Below are 10,973 nucleotides of genomic sequence, written 5' to 3'. Positions count from 1 at the left end.
ATAGTCTTACACACTAGTAAAATCGATTAAAAAAGCACTGTTACAAAAACCTCCTTTCTGCAATCGAGAATCATTATACAGCTCAATGTCTATAATTACAGTATGTACAACATAAATAGAGGGGTAAAGATACTGTGAAATTCAACAATAATCTTTAAGAAAGGTTTGTTTTCATTACACTACTGTAAAGAGATTTTGATGAGAAGCAGTAGAGAAGAAAATACCAAAGAATTGAACATCTTTGAATTGCAACACAATACAGTATACTGTCAATTACAATACAGTAAAGACAGATTTTTTACTGTATTGTAAAAAACAGATACTGATAATGATTTGCCACTCTAGAGAAGTTTCTTAGTCTTCTAACAAAATATTTTCACTCCTAGGCAGTCGTCTCTTAGAACTTTTAAAAATATCAAATGTCAGAAGTACTTGGCTACAAATCTACAAATTTCAAAAATATCAAATGTCAGAAGTACTTGGCTACAAATCTTTTTGACAATTACAAGTTTGAGGGTGTACAACATGTGCTACGGTATTTACTGTAATACTGAAAGTTCCCTCATCTAAAGCACTGCTACTGTGTACTGTAATTATGCTGTATGTGTAAGTAGCATAAATACCCTGTAGATGAGCCGGTAGACCAACTTCACTCATGGTCATTCCATGCACAAGAACACGCTCAACTACACAAAAATGTCCTCACAGGTTTAATCATGTTCTCATTCGGAAAACACAAACGCATGATTAAATTACCTCAGGTTTCAGACTGTAAAGCACACACATGATGCTCACAGCAGCAGAGTTTGTGCTGAACACAGTGTAATCAGACTTTAGGCTATGAAAATGTGATAAGCAACAGAAATAAGCACACATGTCAAGTCATGTCAAAACACCTCCGACCCCAGAGGGTTAACTCAGATCTGTACTCTGCAGGCGTGGCACTGATGAGCTCTTGACTTTCAGCATTTCTCTTTCTGTTATCATTTCATGCTGTTGGTGTTGAAATGGCATCGAGTTCGGGTAAGTACAAATAATTTCAGTATTTATGAAATATTAGCCAACAGCAGGCAAAGGTTTACTTTGTTTAGTTTATTATTTCACCGCTCTCTTAGATTTGTTTTATATTTGCATGACCATCAAGAAACAAATAACCGATGTAAAGGGCAACATCTCACATATGTTTTCATTTAATTGCATCAAGTCTGTAATCAAGTTTATTTTATTATTTTCAAAATTTGCTATAAACTATTTTTGCTTTTATTTGTTTAATAATTTTGTTCTGTCCCACATTTATGGTCAAAAGCCACTAATGCATTTATATATAGGCCTATTATAAAACAAGTTGTATACCATTTCTATGATTTTTAAGGAAATAAGAATTTTGAATAATGAAAATGAGACAATTAGAGAAGAAACCTCATATTCTGTATTTCTGGTTTAAAAAATGAATGGGTGCAAAATTACACCTAATTCACTCAAATAAATACAGAATCACTTTTTTCCAACCTCTGCAAACGTGCGACAGATGAGCTCTTGTGCTTTTCTTTCAACTTTGATTTCAATCTGCTGGTGAAATGGCGTCAAGTTCAGGTAAGAGTCAACAGATACAAATATTTGCAGCAAAGTTTCCTCAGTGGTTTATGAAGTATTTATGAAATATTAGCCAACAGTAGGCAAAGGTTTAGTTGTTTAGTTTATTGAATGATTGAATGAGACTAGCCTATACATTGTTACATACAATACACATCAAATCTGTTGTCTAGGATTACCTCTTTAATCTTTTACTTTCTCAAAATAACTGATTCACTTCGACAAATTATTATGAGAGATCCACTGCTCCAAATAAGTTTTTCTGCTAGATGTGTGGACATTTATTGGTGGTTGATTTGTGGAAGTAGTCTATTTATTATTTTTGCTATGAGGGCTATAGATCAAGGGTGTCAAACTAATTTCCTGGAGGATCACAGTTGACACCAACTCTAATCAAACACAACCCCTTATCATTCCTGCAAAATTTCCCAAAAACGCCTAAAAAAACCAAACCCAAAGTAAATTGCATGCTGTTCTTTGACCATTTGGAGTATATGCATATTTTTGGTCTCTTTTAAAAGGTGACAATCTAAGGTTTGTTCCTAAACAGTCACTGCAAGTCATACTGCGTCTAATAAACCTGCTGACGATTGAGCCATTAATTCGAATCGAACAAAAGGCAAATAGAAAATATTCACATCTCTTGAATTAATAACTTTAGTTTTTATAAGCATTAATCTATCAATTTATACAGTGAAAACTATGCAGTGTTATTTTACATTTCATTACTTTATTAGATTTCTTTGTAGGTTTGTTCTTTACTGTAATATTAATGTTAGCAGACCTTCCGAATGCCTGCACACTGGTCCATTTACAAATAGATGTTTTATATTTTTGTTCAAACTTTGCGGTTTCTTTTGCTATAGATATTTTACTTTTCAGATTATAAAGCCATGTTAATTATGTTCTTAATTATTTAAAAAAAAATATTTAAAAAAAATATAAAGTAAAATAAAAAGAACCGGTAAGAATACTGTTAAAGTACTTGGACTTGTTGCTGGTAACAGTCTGGATGATCCTTTTCTTCTTTGGTCCGGAGCACACGGCGTCCATTCCTCCCAAAAAATACCTCAAACACTGATTCATCTGAGCACAGTACACGTTTCCACTGTGTGATGGTCCTTCCCAGATGCCTCCGAGCCCAGAGAAGTCGACGGCGCTTCTGGACACTGTTAACATAGGGCTTCCTTTTGGCACAGTACAGTTTAACTGGCATTTGTGGATGTTACTACGTATTGTGGTACTTGACAAAGGTTTGCCAAAGTAGTCCTGAGCCCATGGGGTGATATCGCTTATAGATGAATGACGATTCTTGATGCAGTGCCGCCTGAGGGATCGGAGATCACGCTTGTTCAGCTTAGGCTTGCGCCCTTGTCCTTTACGCACTGAAATTCCTCCAGATTCCTTGAATCTTTTAATTATGTTATGCACTGTTGAATGTGAAATATCCAAATCTCTTCCTATCTTTCTTTGAGGAACATTGTTTTTAAACATTTCAATAATTTTCTCACGTATTTGTTGACAAACTGGCGATCCTCGGCCCATCTTTGCTCCTAAAGGATTAGACCTTTCTTGGATGCTGCTTTTGTACCAAATCATAATTACAATCACCTGTTGACATCACCTGTTTCAAAGCACATCATTATTTAACCATTTTACCTCATTAATAGCCCTAAATTGCTCCTGTTCCAACTTTTTTGGAAATGTGTTGCAGATCTGAATGACAGGAAAGGATGCATATTTACAAATGACATGAAGTTGACCAGACAAAACATGAAATATTTTGTGTTCATATTGTCTGCAATGAAATACAAGTCAAAGTAAATTTAGAAATCACTTCTATTTTTTTTTTTTTTTGCGTTTTCCATACTGTCCCAACTTTTTCTGATTTGGGGTTGTATTTTAGTTGAAATCTGATAGCTCTGAAAGGCCTCCATTGGCACAATGCATGGAACACTCTCAAGACCCTTAAAAGGTACTAAAGACGTTGTTACAAAGTCCATCTCACTACAGTGGTTCTACAATAACTTTATGAAGTGACGAGAATAGTCTTTGTGCGCAAAAAAACCCTAAATAACGACTTATATAGTGATGACAATTTCAAAACACGGCATCATGAAGCTTCGAAGCCTTATGAATCAGTGAGTCGAATCATGATTCGGATCGCGCGTCAAACCGCCAAACTGCTGAAATTTGGCGATCCAAACTGCTGAATCGACTCACTGATTCATAACGCTTCGAAGCTTCACTGTAGTGAGATGGACTTTGTAACGATGTCTTTAGTACCTTTTAAGGGTCTTGAGAGTGTACCGTGCATTGTGCCAATGGAGGCCTTTCAGAGCCATCAGATTTCAACTAAAATATCTTCATTTGTGTTCCGAAGATGAACGGAGGTCTTACGGGTGTCGAACGTCATGAGGGTAAGTAATTAATGACAGAATTTTCATTTTTGGGTGAACTAACCCTTTAAGCCTCTTAAAAGTCCTCATCCGTACTAATTAAAAATTGACTTTTAAGGGTTAAGATGCGTTCTGAATTACTTTTCAGAAAGCATCTTACTAGGATTTTCATTTAATTTTAAGAGGAAACACCCACCTTTCTTAGAATTTTGTCACTAGGACATACTCTTTGCAGTAAGATTTTACATGAATATGGGCCCTGACATTCAGCCGATGGTCCGTGGGCGTGACGTCTGAGGCTGAGACTATCCCAAGATGGGTGTCCCGAGATAAAACAGAAAAGCAAAAGGAACATAGCGTAGCTGCTGTTCATAACATTAAGCTAATATAATCATGTAGCTGGAGTACAAGTTTATGAGATGCATTATGTGAATGCTTAGCTAAAGAGAAAATTCCATTTTGTCATAGCTAATATCTCATTTATGCTTAGTAATACATCACATCAGTGACATTAGATGCTATACAGAACGTTTCATAAGTTAGCCTACTCTATTTAGGTTTAGGTGTAGAGCAAAAAATCTCAGCATATTGCAGATCTATTTCTGCGTTTTGTCACTTGTCATTCAAACACAACTGTCACTCCTAGGCAGTCGTCTCTTAGAACTTTTATACAAAAATATCAAATGTCAGAAGTACTTGGCTACAAATCTTTGAGTTTGAGGGTGTACAACATGTGCCACGGTATTTACTGTAATACTGAAAGTTCTCTCATCTAAAGCAATGGTTCTGTGTACTGTAATTATACTGTATGGGTAAGTAGTATAAATACCCTGTAGATCAGGGGTCTTGACGTTTTTCAGGGGAAGGACCCCTTAGGCAATAGAGACACGAGGTGTTTCTCAATGTCAAGGATCCTTCCTCTGTAGGACTAGTCCTTCCAAGTCACTTCCTTCAGAGGCTAGGCGAGGCTCCTCTTTAGCATTCGGAGAACAAGTAAATGGAACTGGCTTTCAAGTGCGCGTCAGCCTCATTACGTCAGTGAAAAGGTCCGTTAGCCATCAATAACGTCATTTGTATAATATCAATACGGTTGTAATTTGTACTGGCATTTAAAAGTTAAACTTTACTTATATTTACTACGGTTATAACAAATGTTTGGTAACGTAAATACTTACACTTGAAAGCATATTGCCCCGCCAACGTCCGATATTTTGTATTTTTTGAACAAGATAGCAAAGCTGCGCGCATAGGATTGTGGGTGATTTGAGAACGCTAAGTGCGCGAAGTCTACTCGTATGCATCCTTTCCTGTATATGGCATATTTTTGAAACGAAGGACTCAGACCTTGGTTGAAATTCCGAGGATCCTTGACATTGGAACAGTCCTTCGACAGATGTCGATGACGTAGCATCCTCGGAATTCTGGCTTCCGAGGATCCCTCTTTGACATTGAGAAACGCCTATGGAGCGGGGACCCTCGATACGAAATGTGTCAAACAGAGCTACATATTAAGCATATAGCCTTCGATATTAATAGAAACGAACTATATTATGATTAAAAATAAGATATAATACAGTAGATCAGAATGCACATTACTGTTGTACATGCATCACTGTCTGTATATTACTTGCCATTGTTCAAATTAACAAAATGCTGCAATAAAAAAAATCACAGTTCATTAGTTGTTTGCAGTTGTTGTAAATTATTTTAATTGATTTGCAGAGTCATACATCTTTTTTACTAATCAGATGGACAATTAAACATTTACCTGAACTTTAGTTTCAAGTTTACTAAAACAGCATTTTAATTTCACTGTGAGATGGACAATTAAGAATCAAATCACGATATATATTGATACGAATCTATGATTCTGTATTTACATTGTGTATCATTTTTAACATGCCATATTTTTGTCCCGTGCTAGTCATCACTGTCAATTGCAATTTCGAGGGTGAAACACGCATTTATATGTAGACGTCACTTCCAAAACTTTGCAGTGCGTAATTTGGCGTCGTTCCTCTTAGCAGCATGATAAACAATACTTTTATTCAATGGATTATAGCTATATAACCTCAAAAGCACGAAAGAGCGCTCACTTTACAATCACAGTTAAGCTGTCACTCATCTCATTTCGCGATCTCACAGCGTTCCATCAAAATCAATAAAGTCGTCTATACTGAATAATTAATCTTTTACTTACATCGTATCGTGTCTTTGTTAATGAGAGAATTCACAAGAGCGAGCAGAATTCAGCACTGAATAAAAACTCTGGCGTTTTGAGCGCTGAGTGGATTCTAACTTAAACACCTCGGATTGGCCATTGCGTTCCAGAGATCATCGAGCATGTCTATGATTGGCTACATTTCTCATTTGACTTTGCGATGTTTTCTCCCCATGTTATAATTTTTTTAATCAAATAATTATTTGTGATCAAACATTAATTGGCGGACCCCCTGCAGTACTGCTGAGGACCCCTTAGGGGTCACAGACCCCCGGTTGAAGACCCATGCTGTAGATGAACCAGTAGACCAACTTCACTCATGGTCATTCCATGCACAAGAACATGCTCAACTACACAAAAATGATACACATGATGCTCACAGCAGCAGAGTTTGTGCTGAACACAGTGTAATCAGACTTTAGGCTATGAAAATGTGATAAGCAACAGAAATAAGCACACATGTCAAGTCATGTCAAAACACCTCCGACCCCAGAGGGTTAACTCAGATCTGTACTCTGCAGGCGTGGCACTGATGAGCTCTTGACTTTCAGCATTTCTCTTTCTGTTATCATTTCATGCTGTTGGTGCAGAGATCAAACAAGGACAGGAGGAACTTAACTAGGAAATACAGACGAGGATAATTAACAGATCACAGCTAACACAAATGAACTAATGTTGCACTCTAAAAAATGCTGGTTGGGTAACCGAAGTTGGGTTGAAAATGGACTAACCCATCGATTGGGTTGTTTTAAGCAAACATTTAACCCTACCGCTTGGTTAAAACAACCCAATTGCTGGGTTAGTCCATTTTTAATCCAACTTGGGTTATTTTTAACCCACCATTTTAGCCCAGTGAGACAGACTAGTAGCGGGAAACTGAACAAAGGAACATGTGACAGATACAAACAAACTGAAAGTCCAATCAAACTGAACACAGTTGTGACAGTAGGACTGTCCAGGAGTTTGACACCCCTACTATAGATCTTTACGTATGAGTTTAAGTGTAATGTTGACACTGTGTATAAGTATGTTCAAGATGTTACATAGTAAGGGGACATTGATACAATGTGAAGTTTTAATCCAAATCATCATTTTGGTTGAGATTGGCATTTAAATGTTTTTTTTTTCTTCTCTGTATTATAACACTTAAAAGGTCAGTGAATTTTATTATCATTACAAAATATTCTGTTTTGTATCAGTTAAAGTATTAGATCACCCAAAAAGGATACTGTCAAAGGAAGATACTGTCATTGTTTAGTCACTATCATGTTGTTCTGAAATCGTACAATGTTTTTGTAACATTTGAAATGTGATTTTCAAAAGACAAGCTGCTGTCTAATATATAAAAGATAACTTAGATTTTCCCCGTTTAAATAGACAAAATGGTAACAGTCTGATACAGTTGGTAGTCAACCAAAATGCCTATTACAGCCACGTTTACCAAAAATAAACCGGTAACACTACAATACGGGTGCTAATATGCATTAATTCATGCTTAACTAATGCACAGATAATCTTGAGTTAATGTGTGACTCATGAAGAACGGAACCATTTATTAATAATTAATGCATCAGCAACTAATGAACATTCTGTATGATTAATAGATTAAGTAATATATGAATTGCAATTAATTAAATATGACATCATGTATTAATTCCCTAATAACATATTATATTAACTGATAATGTATGTGGCAACCACAAGGGCAAAGGACGCTATATATGTTCTAGTTTAGACTACGCCACCCTGGGAATTTCACCCAGAGAATACTATCCGCGCACAGGTTCCCCACTAAGGATAAGAGCATGGAGACACAGGCATTTGTACAAAATTACAAAAGTTTATTATAATCTATAGTAAAAGCCATACACAAAAATAAGACAAGTATCAAGCAGTCAATGACAATGTTCACAGAAAGGAAGCTGCGGCCTTGCAAGAGATATGCATGTTCCCCTCATACACACTACACACTCACTCTCACAGCACAAAGCGCCCCAGTGAAAATATCAGCCACAGCAATCGTTGTAGACACCACCACCAAGGATAGGAGGGAAACAATCAACTTCCGGGCAAAGGACGCAGCTCCTAAAACAAATAAACACTCCACACCACACACAGACCACACAAAAGAAAATGGTTTAAGAAAAGGTTATACAAACTAACAGGTGGATGACAACGACTCACCCACCTACAGGCCTTGGCATTCAACCTTAATAGGCCCAATCAAATAAAGAAATAATGAAAATAAACAAATTTCACCAGTCTTTCCCCAGAAAAAATCAACAAACAAAAAAAGAATATTTATGTTTTACACATAAATCAACCACTTCAAATGAATAAACAATATAAAAAAATAGATCAATTCACAAATATTATATTTACACAAAAGAAAGAAGACCCACACTTATGAAAGCATAAATTACTCATACAAAACAGCAACACAAAGAAAAAAACAATAATTTGAGGTCTTAATATGGGCAAAGCATCCACTAAGGATGTGTGTGAGCAGAATATAGAAAGATGTAATACAGTACAGCAGAATCAGAACATTGTATCACAGCCGTCTCAATTGGCCTATGACAAAACAGCGATGGCTGCACAAACTGCAGTTCTCCTGGAATTCACAGAAATGATTTAGGACAATATATACATATATAAAATTTAAAAGGAGAAATCAGATGGTGACCTACCGTAGCTACGAAGCCAGGCACTCAAAAGGACATCCCCTCAATGTTTAATACAGTCGTCATTCACGCCAACTCACGAACTAACAAAGCAAAAATGCAGGAGAGTTGCCCTCTAACCAGTTGCTACATTTCTAACCAGGCATTGACAATAAGTTAAACCATATCATACCCGCACCTGAAGTCCACAGACGCCCGCACAACAGCCATCCGAGTGAAGCCAAAACCACTTTCATAATGAAACGAAATGAGAGATTGTTGTCCGCCCAAAACGGTCACAGCCGCGTACAGCAAACAGGCGAGGGCTCCCAAATAACGCGCTGGAAGCGATCACAGCAGCGCCCAGCGTGCAGCATGAAGCAAACAGGCGAGGATTCACAGAAGACACGCAACGAGCCTAAATACACGCGCAGATTAATGACGTCACGTAACTTAGAATACAAATGGGCTTTCAGCTCATTATGCCACATGTACATGAATGTGTTAATTACCACAATGGGTCAAAGCCATGCATTTCAGCTTCCAGTTGTCTGCTTTAATTAATCATTAGCTAATGATTTGCAAAAGGTATCATTATGTTATGACTTTACTTGTTGAGGCACACGACTATTAACTAATTGTTAAGTAATACGTCATTGAGGTTATGGCTAGGGTTGCCACCCGTCCCTTAAAATACGGAATCGTCCCGTATTTACAAGCAAAATGACGCGTTCCGTATCAAACCAATACGGGACGCGATTTGTTCCGTATTTTACATAGGTCCACACATAGTTTAATAAACACACAAGGATTTTGCAGTGTGGAGAATACTGATAGCAAATATAAACAAATCAATTTCACAATAAGTAGTACAGGAGCTCATTTGTGCGTGATTGCGTTTTAGCGGCTTTGTTAACAATTGTCATAGCGGCGGAGTCTCGAGAACATGCGCTGTGCCAGAGTGTGTCTGTAAACTTGCGCGGTTTTTTAAAAACATGTCGAGCTCGCGTCGCGTACGTCCACCGTTTAAACGCAAGAGGATCTCCAGATATAGAGCTGAATTTTTAATGGATAATATATTAATATAATATTCCATACATTATCAGAGCTTGGCAGACAGAATTATTATTTTTTAGACAGGTTAATTAATAGATTATAGCCTAATAAATGTAATTATTAATTTATAATTTAGCTAATCATACATAACCAATAATCCTGTCATATAAAGTTTGACATTTAAAACATGTTTTAGATAAAAATGGGACAAATAATTACATGATAATATAGTCATAATTTAAGTAAATTAATTTAATTTAAAAAAAAATACATTTTTGAAATTCAAAAAAGTGATTACTGGTTCAGAATGACTGCTTAAAGGGACAATTCACCCAAAAATGAAAAAGCAGAACAAAGAAACTCATACAGGTCTGGAACATCATGAGGGCGAGTAAATGATGACAGAATTTTCATTTTGGGCTGAACTGTCCCTTTAAAGTGCACCAAATACGCTACTAAAGAGTTCTTTAGAAATAAATAAAATAATCAAATGTAAAATAATATAAAATGTATTCTGTTGCAAGGTCACATACTTGATCTCATGTTTTCTTATGGTTTATTATTAAGTTGTCAATGTAGAAATAATCATTTCATGACGTATTTTTTTGGGGGGGGGATTGGTTCGTGAATGGGTGTCCCTTATTTTGCCACACCAAAGGTGGCAACCCTAGTTATGGCTTTTGAATTAATTTTGAATTTCATGTTCATGGACCCCGTGGTGGGGTTTGTTTCATGGTTAACAGCACGTGAAAAAAAAGTCTGACCCTAAGAACATCACCTCCCTGTTGCGTTCCTGCTTTTCATTGCGCTCCACAGTTTTCAATTTAGGAGCACATGTGTTCCTTGGGAAAAAAGTATGGATCAAGCCCTGACGAGTGCTGAATTGAGCTGAATTACATTTTGGTTTCTATGAATAAAAAATGGCAAACTGTTTATTGTAAGTTTTAAATATAAAAAATATGAATATATATTATAGCCTTGATCATGTTAATTCATAGTACCAGTAACTAATGCAAAGAACAACTTTAAAATGTGTAATTC

At 36.4% G+C, this 10,973-nt stretch overlaps 1 protein-coding gene across 2 annotated transcripts in view; it reads left to right on the top strand.

The window, feature by feature from the left end:
- The first annotated feature begins 778 nt into the window (after window positions 1–778).
- LOC307121072 (GTPase IMAP family member 8-like) overlaps window positions 779–10,973 on the top strand; it is a 53,032-nt gene continuing 42,837 nt past the window's right edge. The window contains exons 1-2 of one of the 2 annotated variants that reach the window (XM_079808484.1): window positions 920–1,023; window positions 1,529–1,593. In XM_079808484.1, the coding sequence (XP_079664610.1) occupies window positions 1,578–1,593 (16 nt within the window). In that variant the 5' untranslated portion in view covers window positions 920–1,023; window positions 1,529–1,577. Of the gene's footprint in view, window positions 1,024–1,528; window positions 1,594–10,973 lie in introns of both variants that reach the window. The other variant, XM_079808483.1, reaches the window with a different exon arrangement.

Source organism: Gobio gobio (genome assembly GCF_949357685.1).
Source record: "Gobio gobio genome assembly, chromosome: 24".
NCBI classification, from domain to species: Eukaryota; Metazoa; Chordata; class Actinopteri; order Cypriniformes; family Gobionidae; genus Gobio; species Gobio gobio.
Note: the sequence above shows the minus strand (reverse complement) of the source record. Positions and strands in the feature narration are given on the sequence as shown.